Genomic DNA, 14,292 nt, shown 5'->3' with positions numbered 1-14,292 from the left:
GAGAACCAAATATTACTATCTGACAGGTTGTTATGAGATTCTGACTCAAGATCCTACAATCCTGTTTAGCAGGGAATTAAACACTGTCCTCAACAATGGCATCATTTCAAAGGTAATTAGCCAACATGAAAAGGATTTCATTATGGTCAAAACACCCACAATTGCACAATTTTACAGTCTACCGAAGATATATAAAAACAAATGGACCCCACCAGGCCGCCCCATTGTATCAGGGATAGGTAACTTGACCGAACACGCAAGTCAATATGTTGATAAAGTGTTAAGACCGTTTGTTACATCTTTACCACCCTATCTAAAAGATAGCAAAGATATACTCAAAAAGTTAGAGAAGGTCATGTTTAATGAAAATACCCTGTTGGTCTCTTTGGATGTAGAAGGACTATATACAAGTATCCCACAAGAGACAGGTATACAGGCAGCCTCATACTTTCTCAACATGAGAGGTTTACAATTTGGATCTCACAATATCTTTTTTGACAACCTTTTGAGGTTTATACTGACTAGAAACTACTTTCTGTTCCACAACAGGCTCTACCACCAGATACAGGGGACAGCGATTGGGACCACCTGTATCTGGGGTGGTGGGAAGCAGAGATTAAGGGCAGTATAAATAGGGGTAATTGTACCATCCCAGAGCCCTTGGGCTTGTCCGGTAGTCCTGGTACCTAAGAAGGATGGGACCACCCGGTTCTGTGTGGACTACCGGCAGCTCAATGCGGGAACGGTGTCAGATGCCTTCCCCATGCCCCACATGGATGAGTTGCTAGATGAACTCGCGGGGCAAGGTGTCTGACCACCATGGATCTGAGCAAAGGGTATTGGCAGATCCCCCCCCCCCCCCTGACCCAGGAGGCTAGGGAGAAGTCGGCATTCATCACTCCAAGTGGCCTCTATGAATTTCTAGTGATGCCATTTGGGATGAAGAATGCACAGGCTACCTTCCAACGCCTGGTCAATAGTTTGCTGGAAGGTATGCAAGGGTTTGCAAGGGCATACCTGGACGACATTGCTGTCTTTAGTAATTTGTGGGACTCACATTTAGTGCATATAGCTAGCCATGATTGGGGAAGCAGGGCTCACCTTGAAACCCACCAAGTGCTTAGATGGGATGGCAGAGGTACTGTACCTAGGGCACAGGGTGGGTGGCGGGCATCTTAAGCCAGAACCAGCTAAGATGGAAGCAATAGTGAAGTAGCCCGTTCCCAAAACCAAGAAGCAGGTTATGGCTTTCTTAGGCACCGCAGGCTACTACAGAAAGTTTGTCCCTCAGTATAGCGCGATTGTCAAACCCCTGACTGACTTGACCCAGAAACGACAGTCTGTGCCGGTAGTCTGGTTTCCTGTCTGTGAGGTCTCCTTTCAGGCATTGATGACTGCACTGGCCAGTGCTCCTATTCTTGCTGCACCAGACTATGCAAAAAAGTTCTTGGTGCATACTAATGCCTCTTATTATGGCATTGGTGCTGTACTCAGCCAAGTGGGGGAGGAGGGCAGTGAACACCCAGTGGTGTATTTGAGCCGCAGGCTGCTGACCAGAGAGGTGGCTTATGCCACCATTGAGAGAGTGTTTGGCCATATTATGGCCTCTAAGAAAATTACAGCCATATCTGTATGGCAGACCTTTCACAGTAATCACGCACCACAATCCGTTAAGCTGGTTACAGAGGGTGTCGGAGGGAAAATGCTAAACTCTTGCGCTGGAGTCTTGCCTTACAGGAATTTGACTTTACCATCCAGCACAAGAAAGGCAGCGAGCATGACATTACTGTTGGCCTTTCCCGCCAGGACAGTCCCCACGAACTCATAACTTCAAGAGCTGGCAGGCCAGCCCAACTACCGGACGAGGTGGTCAGGGCAGACCTTGCGCTTTGAGTGGGGGAGGTGTGGCGAACATGGGGTTAATCAGGCCATAAAAAAGGTATTATACCCGGCTGATTATTCCCAACTCACATTGGAAGTGAAGGGGTTAAAAGTATATGCATGACACTGATGTATTTGCCCCTGTCTCAGCTTTCTTACCCTCAGTTTGCAGACTGTTCCCTGCCTGCTGTAATAGAAATACATGCAAACTGTGCTATAAGCTTTTCAGGCACAAGATGGCGTGGTGAGCGATGAAGCCAGCACCGATTGAAGAAGCGGGGCTGAGAATGGGAGGTCTGTTTGAAGTATGGGTATCCATTTCCAAGCACTCGACTATGTAACCGCAAGTCATTTGAATAAGTGGTTTGCGGTTAGATTTGAAGTGGTTTACCGATAAAATGTATCCGTACCTTATTAGCTCCTGTAACTTTAAAGGCAGAAAGTCTGTTGCTGTGGGAAGTGGGTGAATTGATGTGAGAAGTAGGTGAACTTGGCTGCCCACAAGCAAGCCCTTCAATTAAGCGGGCTAACTCGCGAACGGGGAAAGCTGGCACCCTGATTTTTGGTGTGCAAGTCTAAATAAATAAACCACTCACACACACATTCAAATTACAGTTTTGGTACACCCAGAACATATTGTTTTAATAAAGTGTATAATACTGTAAGTTTAAAATGTACAGGCAGGAACAGTTTTTTCTGTGAGCCTGGGAAAAAATCCTTTGGCATGTAAATATGCAAGGGGTGAATGAGCTGAGGGTATTTTCCTTCCTACACTTCAGAGGTCCCGCTAAGTGGGAGACTCTAAGTCTAGTGAAATGCAGGGATGAAAAGCCTCAGAGATCCAAAGTGTGAAACTGTCCGGGATGTTGCTGAGTGCCAGATCCCGGTACTCAGCATGAGCCATCACACCTTGGCGCCAAACCCCAGACTAAGGGTCGCCAGTAAAGGATGTACCCCAGTTATGCTAAGTCGCATGGGTGTCAAGCTAACACATGCGCGGTGCAAACAGGAAAGCCTTTTTGCCCGGTTTTGCAAACTACAGGCAAATCGGAGATTGGTGGGTCAAATGTTCCCACAAAGGGGATTGGGCAGGCATGTTATAGATAGGTCTGTGAACCCTATAAAACTGCCCGCCGAGCTATCCCCTGGGGGATTCAGATGTGATTCATGACGTAACCAAGCTTTGCACAGGATTTTGTTCGCGTACAGCAGTAGCGGTTCCAGGACGCAAGGGGTTAATAAAAACGCAACCAAGGATTTACCCAAACTCCGGAACTCGTTAGCCCTGGTGACTCCCGAACGAATTCCTACAAACTAATACTAACTTTCTTTATTTGGTTGAGATATTAGATCAGCAACTTGCGATCTAGCCAAAAGGACTTCAACTCAGAGACTGCATTGCTTGCGCTTTCCTGCAAAGGACATTTTATTTTGTTTCCCCATCCCAGTAAGTGTTGTATTAAGTGTATTCTGAAGCTGTCGTGTGTTTGTCTATCAAGGAAATAAATGACAATTTACTTTGCCTCCTTGTCGTGTTCAATCGAGAATTCCAAAAATATAAAAAGTGTTGATAAGTTCTGGTCCACCGTGACAGTATCCCCCCCTGCACACACCCTGCTTGCTGCTTTTGGATTGCATGCTGACGATAGCTAGTAGCTACTGTTGTAGGCTGTGTTGTATTCACACTGTCTTTTCTGTTTGCGCTCCCCTATCCTTTTCCACATTAAAGATCCACCCCCCCTCCCCTGTTCATGCCGGCTGCCGGCGATCTCCCCTCTTGATTGGCTCACAGCGCACCATGTGACGCATCGCCGCATGGGAACACAATCTTGTTGTATCCCCTGCTGGCTGACGCACCACAGCGCGAAGAGGGACAAGAAGCAAGGAGACATCGGGGCCAGGTAGAAAGAAGGAGAGGGACTGGTGAGAGGCACACACGCCACTGCACGCGTGCCGCCGTCAGCAGCGGGGAACTAGCCTTCTAGCTTGTGGCAGTTAGTTGGAGTGCAGACTTTGGTGTGAGGGGAAGTGCATGTCACATGACATCTGATGCTGTTTGAGGTGGTCTGCTGCTCATGATGTGAAGTCCAGATCCTGGTCCAGTCTTGGTTTTACCATTACCCAGAAGCAGCCAATTAGAATGGAGAAAGCCACCTAGCAACAGCCCTGCTCGGGGAAATCCCACGGCCCCAAGCCGTCGGGTGACTATGTTCAGAGACACATTCATGTCCAGTATTACCTCTAAGGTGTTACTGGACAGTGTCCAAATACAGGACAGTCCAGTTCAATACTTGACACCTGGAAACCCTACTAGCAACCTGCACTTTGCACTGCTCTATTCTCAACTTCCAGATCCTACTCAACTATTGGTCACTTCCCTAACGGTCCCACTTTTTTAAAGCAGTGTGTGCCTGGCCCTTAGCAAATCGATGCCGCTTAAACACTCATGGGCTCGAGAGGATGCAGCTCATGGCTCAGTCACTCGTGCACCCCCCCCCCCCACCCCCATGCCAGCATTGGGGTGTCTGGTTGCACTAGCAACCTGAATCTTCAGCAGCCTCAAGTCCTCCCGCAGTCCCTTCCTCTCATCCTGCAACTCCTACAGCAGCACTAAGAAACCAGGGCATTCCGTGTGTGTTTGTGTGTGTGGTGCATGTACCCCACCTATTTACCAGTGTGACTGAGTGCGTGCACTACCTAATTTCTCTGTATGTGCAGCAGATGACATATATATAACAATGCATGCAGAGCTTTTTTAAGGGTATGTATATATTTGTGTGTGTGTGTCAGTGGCTATATTCAGCACAATGTATTTGTACTCTATGTATATGCCAGCACAGTAATTATAATGTGAATTCTTCTTTAATTCTATAAATATGTTTTATAGTGTTTCTCTGAAAAGAGAAACCAAAACAAACACAAAGACTATTGCTTTTAGGCACTGTCCACCCTGTATGACCTGTGCGTCCGAAAATAGTGGATAGGAAATACGCTGACATTGCCAGTGAATAGAACGGACTGAAAGACTGAGCCATGAGAATCACATTTATGGGTTCGGTTTGTTTACAGGAAGTCACCGATTATTCTGTGATCACCTTGATGAAGAGACCAGGTGCCTCCGAAACATTATTTCTGTCTGCTTCAGACTATTCTAGCATCCTTTTCTATTTTCCTGGCTTGTTGCTTACAGTATATTCTTTCCAACACCGTTTTTTTCTGCATGTTGATATTATAAGAATACAGGACATTATTTATCTTCTCCGGCACATAATACACTCATGCTGAGGTCCAAGGTGACTTTGGTGGAAGGCCACAGACCCCCTTAAAAATTATTTCAGACCACTCTTATCTACATCCTGTTTTCCTATCACTGTCACGCAGTCAGTGTTGATGTTTGGTTTGTGGCATGCTGTTTTTCAGTCTTGTCCGTGAATGGTGAGATAGGTAGACATGTATATGAGAATAGCTAAGTAGTATTGTAGTCCTTGACCAGGGCCGCCAACAGAAATCATGGGGCCCAGGACAAATGAAAGGAGCAGCCCCCCCCCCACCCCCATAGCGCACCCCCCACCCCCCGAACCAATAGCGCACCTACCACGAAAAAATATTTTTTAGCGCGCAACTTTTACTTAACTGCTTTCTTATTGTGATACAGAAAAAAACATTACAATGCAACCTGTTTACTTTGATATTTTCAACAAAAGGTGGGTGACTGCGTGAGTGACTGGGTGGGTGAGTGAGTGACTGGGTGACTGTTGGTTGGTTGTGACTTACCTTTACCAGTGTGTGCTGTTTTCTTGCAGCCAGACGCTTCCCCCACCTGCCCCCCGATATCCCTGGCAGCTGCCATGGGCAGGAGGGGGGCTCGGGGTAGGGGGGCGCGGCAGGGGGGGCGAGGCGGGCTGGGGCTGGAGGTGCGCGAGAGGGAAGCTGGGTTGGCGCTTCCCCCTCCGTATCAAGTTGGGAGCGGGTGAGGGGGGGCTGGGTTGCGCTCGGGGCTGGTTTTGGTGCTTCCCCCTCCATCCCACGTGGGGAGCAGAGGGGTGGGTTGCGCGCGGGTTTTGGCGCTTCCCCCTCCATCCCACGTGGAGAGGGGCTGGCTTGCGCGTGGGTTCTGGTTTTGGCACTTCCCCCTCCATCCCGCGGGTGGGGGGGAGGGTCTGGTTTGCTGGGTGGAACGGGCAGCGGGCCCACAGGCATTGGGCCGGACACCCTGCTTGCCCTACGCATGCGCGCTGGGACCACGGGAATCGCCGCCATTTTTTTCAACTTTTTTTTTTTTAAATGTAATTAACTTGGCGGCCCTGTCCTTGACACACTCATGAACATTCAAGTGGTCCATATTAGTGGAACATTTGACATATAGAATCACAAAAAACACAGGAATGGGTATAAAGTCCCTTGCAAAATAGGAAATCTAAGCTATTTTTTTTACAATTCTCATTTGAGTGACTTTAAAGAACACTTGGTGACATATTTAGAGGTGCTAAGCAAAGGACATTCAGGTGATTTATACCTTGGCAATGATGAGTACATCTGGTCCCTAGTCTAATACACCGCACAATTATTATTTCTATGAGAAAGTACCAGACATATTCAATTCTGACAAGCCTAACAAGTAAAGAAAGTTAATCTCTATGTAAACAGAAACACTTGCACCAATAGTGTGCATTTTCCATTTTAATACTGTAGGTGAGCACTGCTGATTTCACCCATTAAGGCCCAGATTGTCTAAAGCAGTTCTAACCTGCAAGGTACCTTGTGACTGATTCAAGTGCAGGTTCTACTGTAAGTTATCTTCTGTCTTTAGTCAACATGGCATTAAATGTCTGAGGATCTGAGTTATCTGCAACCCTCATTCTAATTGCACCTCTGCTAGTATTTATTGGGAAATGTATGGAAAACATGGCAACCGTGATTAATAGTAGAACAATACTTATATAGTCATACAGTATAACCAGTTAACATGGGAATCCGACGCATGAACCCAGAACCAGTTTCACTAAAGGATTTGATTACTGGCGCTTTGTTGAAGAGCAAAGAAGATACAGTATATATATATATATTTATTTATTTTCATCTATACAAAAATAGATTACATTTTTATTAAAACCTTGTGAATATCTTAACTTAATTACTGAATAAATAACATTTATAACTGATGAAGATGTAATTCACAATGAAAGATGGGTGTTATTGTACTAACACTTGTGCTTCTTTTCTGCAGTTTCCTGCTTCTGGGTTGCGGTCCTGGATGGGAAAGTTGTTGGAATAGTGGCAGCCAGAGGCAACCACGAAGACAACGTGGTTGAGTTGCGCCGCATGTCTGTAGACTCCAGCTACCGCGCTAAAGGTATTGCCAAAGCCCTGGGCCGCAAAGTCCTGGAGTTCGCAATGCTGAACCACTACTCGTCCATTGTACTCGGGACCACAGCCGTCAAGATCGCAGCTCACAAGCTGTACGAGTCCTTGGGATTCAAGCACGTGGGTATCGTTGAACACTACACTCTTCCTGGGATGACCCATTCAATACTGGAGAGAATGTTTTTCCAGCTCCGCTACCACCGCTACTGCATGAAGCTACGTGAAGAATAAAACAAGTCAACTTCAAAACCTCCCGCCCCTCTGTATATTTTTTGAAACCATCACTGTAATGCTAAGAGATATATTTTTATTTGCTGGTATCTGGCACCCCCTCACTTGCATTATTTTTTTCCTGGTTAGAGAACAAAGGCCCTTTCTCGTGTGCTGTGAGCTGGTGGTGCTGACCCTGGAAGTGCTGTTGCTCTCCTGAAATGTACACAATTAAGTAGCCATCTGGTTAGGGTGAATCTTCCTCCGGTTATGTAAACCTTACCTAGATATCTACATACTGTAAGCACAGGAATCTGGCCTGGTGTAAATAATATTTTTTTAAATGTAAAATAACATAGTGGCATTCACGTGTGTATAGAGTTACTACTTGAATGCCTTCATCAGAATGTATCACACTGCAGAATGTGCCCACATGTTAATACAGATTAATAGTTAACCTATTTTCAAGGAAAATGTGAAAGCCAATGCTTGGTACAATGCATGAAGAGGAAGTGTTTGCACGCACATGGCACTGGCAACGAAGCATTGACATTTGTACTTTGTTGGATGTGCCCATCAACTCTGCCAAACTTCTGAATGAACTGGTGCAGTCACTTCCTGTGACCTTCCCTAGATGTCATTCTCCTTTTAAGCCAGCAAACAACCCTGTTATATTTCACCTCTGAGCCTATGTGTATGATATTGTATAGAGAAATAATGACCTGCATTTTTCTTCGCCTGTTCTTCATAGAACCTGCAACACAGGCCAGAATTCCAAACGTGCAAGGAAGTGTTTCACCGTTTCCTTCTTTTCTGGCTTCTGTTAAATGATGTCATTCAAGCACAAACGCAGCTCGAGATACCTTGGCAACACATTTGCACATGAATTTCAGCACCAAATGGAAACCCTTTAGAAAAGCAATGTGCGATAATTGTATTTTTAGGGAAGGAATGTATAGACATCAATCAACTCCCTAATCACTTAATGTATATAAATTCAGTGCAGCTTTCCTGGCAACTCTAATTCCCTGCTTTAATGATATCAGAATTCTGACTTGTATGATGCAAATAGCAATGCAAAGCAGATTTGGCATGTGTGTACTTGCTATGCATGTACAGCGCCTGCCAATAACAGTGGCCCCAAGTCTGTGGCTTCTTCTGTCCTGAGATGTATAGTTTTTGTAAACTACTTGAAAATTGAACTTTGCATGGATTTAGTATTTGGATCACTGGGTAGCTTTTCATTTCAAAAGATAGCAAAAAGTATTTAAAAATGTTCTAGGGATAGGGTAGGTACAGTATTAGCATTTTTTCCCCCCAGAATAAATAGTTTTAGAAGTAGTTTATTTTTAGAGAATGTGTTACTATAATAGAGTATGTTTAGTAAAAAAAAAAAAAGTATATTGTATTGTTTTTGTAACTGCAGAAAATGAAATGTCCTTTGTGTATTTTAGACAAATAATAGCAAAGCAAGACCATTTAAACTTAAAGTGGAACTAGTAATAGTAGCCACAGACATGAAGATATGCACTGAATGTATACCAATCCCAGGATATACCCACTGACACATTGTACTCCTAGATACTGTAATAGCTTTCCAGCTAATACTTACATTGTATGGTTTTAATGGCAGTTCTCATGCGTCTGCCAGAAAGCCAGTGTCAGCCGAAACGCTTCACTTACTGTCAGAGCACAGGTCTAAGGAACTATTTATATAAACTGTATACAACACACCAGTTACTGGCTCTCTGGGATGGAGAGAAATGGCCACAGGCAAATGTCTTCCTGGCAATGCCATCAAGAACCGTGTCTTCAAAGAAACACATCTGCTTTCTCAAAAACGTGGCATTCTCATAGTCACCGGTTTTGATTGGCCTTGCCTGCAAGAAAGTTGCGGTTGAAATTGCCATTGAAAATGAAGTTCGCAAGTCTCCTTACAAATTATTACCAGAACGCGGGAGTAGCATGATGTACAACTGCAGGGTTTAAATGAATACAGGTTACACCATAATAACAATGTGGCCTGTAGTGTGTAAACATTTTTTATTTGTGCACTGTAGGCGGGTATACACAATAATATTTCACTAAAACGACGGAGATACCTGTACCCTCTTCCCTGGGAAAAATGAAGCAACTAATGATGGGTCTGATGTCATTTATGACACACACAAAAAAGCGGATCTATTCAGATTTATTACCAATTCGTCTGGCTTCTGATTGTTCTGGAGCAGCACAAACCCGTCCTTTCCCTGTCTATAACATCACATGAACAAGAAGCAGGAGAAATGTCAGGTTTTCGATGTTTCAAAAGAAACCTGCACCAAAGTAGTTAGTAGTAAGGTTTTAAACTTGTAATACTTCAACATCTGCTTCTTTTCAAGGAGAACACTCCAGTCCTCAAGGGCCACCAACAGGTCAGGTTTTCAGGGTATTCCTGCTTCAGCACAGGTGGCTCAGTCAATGACTAAGCCACTGATGGCTACCGGTGCTGAAGCAGGGATATCCTTAAAACCTGACCTGCTTGGTGGCCCCCGATGACTGGAGTTGGGGCCACTCCTGCTTATGCCACCTCGTTGCTCAGATTGTAAGCAGATTAAGTAGGTTGTGGGTCAGTCTTGTGTGAACATTTGGAAAACGAGTCGGTCCACATATGTGTTGTGAAATAAAGCACCAGTTCAGAATTCCCCAGATGCCTTGTACATGTTGCAGACCCCTTTGGCACAAATAAGCTTTCATTTTGTATTCCATTTTATACTTTCATTTAATTAACTTCTTTGTGGCCGGTAGGACTCCCAAGAGAATGAATTGGCTACTTTATTAATCACCCTTTCTAGGTCAGACAAAGTGAATTTGTTGCCCATGTTTCTATCACGAGAGTGTGATGGCATTTTTTGTTTACATCTTGGTTGTAAATCCTCAGATATCCCGACTGCTATCTCAATCCCGTGATCAAAACACAACAAAAGGGCCATGTGCTATTTTGAGTGTGGACACCAAAATATTGAGGGGAAAAAAACTCTGTTTGATTTTAATACAGAGGAACGTCTAGAATGTTGAAAGCATTTAGAATGGACAGGACAAGTGCTACAGATGTCTCCTGTTACCATTCCATGTTCTACCCATTGGAGCTTAATCTATATCTGCCAAAGCAGACGATTTGGCTGTTTTCGGATTAAATTCGAGTTTTGGCTGAAAACGTCCAGATCGGCTGCTTTGGCGGATATAGAAAAGCCCCTAGGTTAAGGAATACGATTTCTTGAGTAAACAAACCCTTCACAAAAAAATAGGATTAGAAGTTGAAAAATTGTAAAAAAATGAAAATAGCAATCTTTAATACGTGGAGAAACACTTATGCACAAAGAAGGAGCCCCCCCTGAGATACCTCGGATATATGCTAATAAGATATGCAAAGTATATTTAAATGACTCAAATAAGCATATATCTCAGGTGTGTTGTTTGAAGGTGTGTTTACGGGGGATATATATACTGCAGCACTTGGGACCCTAGCTAAGAATAGTCTCTCTCTCCATCTCTAACTGGGGCTCTCCAACTCAATTGCCCAGGAATTGGTCTATTTTTATGTATCAATAGACTTTTATTTAAATAATTTTTCTCTGAATAAGGGTCAAATGTAACAGGAAATGTCCATATTAGCATCAAAGACCGTACTATTGTTAATTATTCCTCTATCATTAGGTCTGAACCAAATGCATAAAACGTAAATTCAAAGAGTTCGACATTCTGTGTCCACAAAAGTGGTCAGGCAAATCTTCATGTGACTGACACCTTTTTTATTCACTTTTTGTTGTAGTTACCTGCTTGCTGGACATGTAATGTTTAATACGTTTCTGCCATCTCCCATGTTCTTGAAATGTCATTGCGGGTCATTCAGTATTTCAACTTTAGTATCAATATACAGATGTTTGAATCTGTAATTATCTCAGTGGTTAGACCTATGAAGCAGATGCAGGATTTTTATATTTAAAAAAAAAAATGTTCCTATTAAAGGGAAATAATGTGTCACACCATATAAATCATGAGTGATACATACATTTACAATGTTTCTTCCTCCAAGCATTTTGAAAACACATGTTCTTGTAGTTAATGATCAGAGGCATCCCAGGGTAATGTTACCTCATCAAGAATCAGAAACCATTATGATGTGATAACATGTTAATGGTGGATGTATTAAATAAAGTAATTGGTTTACTACTACCTAACCCACTTCAGCACCTGTAGGGTACTGTACAGTATTTCAGGGTATCTATGGTGCTAAGCTACATCTGTAGGATTTTGATAATGTTTAAAGTAGAATTATACAAATGTCAAAAATGATAAGAAAAAAGTTGTATGGTACATTGTTTATCAGAGCCTTTAACAATCCGTACTACTCACTAGATATTATTTTTTCCACGTTGCATTGTAAATGTATAACCAGCAAATTAAAAAATGTATTAATTCACACTACAAAGTACAAAAACACCTTATTTCTATTTAGTAGTTACATTAAGGCAACTCGAATAGGGATTCCGGGTTGGGCGCCGACCTTGAGTTCGCTCTGCCTGAACCCCCAGAGAAGAACCTTTCTCCTCTTATCCATCCTGACCCACAGTTCAGAAGTGGACATGCTCCATATGCTAACATTATATGAGTTAAACTCGTAAAGGGGGGATTTCTGCTTAAAGGCACATTCAAGTCTCTGTGTTATACACTTTGAACACTGAATATTGAAATCTGTTGTACAGATGTAACTACATTTAGAGGTCCATATAGAGCCTCCTGTGAAGGGCCCACATGTGCTAAAGTCTTCAGAACCAGTACAACCAGACACCACTTTGCATATTTATAATGGCCGTGCTAACATGCTAATTTATAATACTCTACTAGATAGTTTCTTCTTTTTATATCTGGAAGATTTATAAAAGCACACAAGTGCAGACTTCTGCGTAGAGGTTGACAATGTGTTCAAAGAGCGTACATGGTATTGCTCATTATCTATATACAGCTATTTCTTGACCTATAAGGCCGCTTTATCACAGCGATGTCTGCACTGTTTCTATTAATTGATCTGTAAATGGGCATTTAGATGGGTAATTCTCACAAAATGAATCATTCACATCCTATAACAGTCACTCAGAAATATATCAGTGAATGTAATTACCTACCTCAGGTGTGTCATACAATATAGACATAAGTCAATACGAAATTGGGCAATCTTTGCTTAGTTGGTCTCTTTGGCATAGGGTAGCATGAAGCCTGCCATCCATAATACTAACCAATGCCATAGGGGCATGTTAGCGTGGCAAGGAAACACAGCATGGCAATCAGCATACTCCAAATAAATATTGTCAAAAATACAGTACTTTCAACATTTTACTGTTAATGGAATCAGGGCGTACAAAGCCCCAAAGGGGGCTATTCATTCAACTTTGATGGTGCCGATTGGGACGCTAGCGTATGGTAACTCCCATCCCCGTGCAATAGTGCCACAATCAGTATCCAAGATAAAGGAGTCAAGTACTGTATCTTCTCGTTCTTCTTGCTCCAAGAACTCAGGCCAGTGGTGGCTCTAAAATACTCTTTAGCCCCTTGGAAGGTCTAGTCCATGAGAACTAAAAATAATACATTCATCATTTGGTTAACTGCTCTGTAGCCAAATTAAATGGAAACATAGATGCATGTCTTAAAGTAGACTAAAGATAAAATATACAGTTCAGGTACAGTGACAGTGGCATAAAAGTCCAAGCAAACATCAGTAATTAGTACGAATATCATGTCAATAACAACTCTGCAGAACGGGTAATATTGCAAAAATATATTAAAGGCTTTCGCAATAATATCCATGATTCCCCTACTGTCTGCTCTGTCATGGGACCAAAACACCAGGCATATGCAAGACATTTATATATTTCTTGCATAACTAGGATGTACTGGTGTTTTTATTTTTTTTTACCATTCTATGGTCTCCTACATTGCTTCCCTTTTTAAGGAACCTTTTTTTATGGTGGCTCGCACATAAGGCTTTGGGCATTGCTCATATGATACACTGATGGGGTTTATATGCATTCTTTATTTCAAAGGGACACTATACAGTAGATTGAGGAATTACTGACTTGCTGCAATTAACATACTGTATGTATTATAAATGTACAGAATAATCTGCAATTAGATTATAAACAAGGTTGGTTACAATCAGTTAACACAAATGATACTGTGATATATTCAGTATATGTATGTATATATATATATATATATATATATATATATATATATATATCTCATCCTGTACTATATTACTGTAAATTTCATACCGCATAATGTACATTTCACCTGATTATACTATAAATGTGTATAGGTGGGCCTGTAATATAAGGATTTTGTATAGTGTATAGAAACTGGCAGAGTATTTTCTTGCTGCTTTTAGTCCCTGACAATTAAAAATAGACAGGCGGAAAATCTAAACACGTTAAAACAGTTTGTGCCTTTTTTCAGTAGTTATTTTGTCCTTGGCTGCATGATCAGCACAGTAGGTCATTGCCAAAGTATAATGTTACTGGTGACCTGTCCGATAACCTAAGCACTTATTTCTGTTCAACTGTTTATGTATAACCAGAGTATGTGAGGTCAAATGATCGATTCGTTTTGTTTTTCTCTGATGCAAATATACAGCAGAAATGTTCATAGCTGTAAAGCATTGTTTTGTAGATGGGAAAATGCAATATCAGAGCCAATCACATGCTTCTTCTATATCTGCCAAAGCGGAGGACCGGGCAGTTTTCAGACTGTATCAAATTCTAGCAGAGGAGCAAAACTAGTAAATGTTTGGCAAATCCTTTC

At 42.5% G+C, this 14,292-nt stretch overlaps 1 protein-coding gene across 1 annotated transcript in view; it reads left to right on the top strand.

Moving 5' to 3' along the window:
* Window positions 1-13,635, top strand: part of NAT8L (N-acetyltransferase 8 like) — a 73,574-nt gene extending 59,939 nt beyond the window's left edge. The window contains exon 3 of the mRNA XM_075571020.1: window positions 7,109-13,635. Coding sequence (XP_075427135.1) covers window positions 7,109-7,476 — 368 coding nt within the window. The 3' untranslated portion in view covers window positions 7,477-13,635. The remainder of the gene's footprint in view (window positions 1-7,108) is intronic.
* Window positions 13,636-14,292: the final 657 nt, after the last annotated feature.

Source organism: Ascaphus truei, chromosome 1 (genome assembly GCF_040206685.1).
Source record: "Ascaphus truei isolate aAscTru1 chromosome 1, aAscTru1.hap1, whole genome shotgun sequence".
NCBI lineage: Eukaryota > Metazoa > Chordata > Amphibia > Anura > Ascaphidae > Ascaphus > Ascaphus truei.
This window is presented reverse-complemented; position numbering and strand designations above follow the sequence as displayed.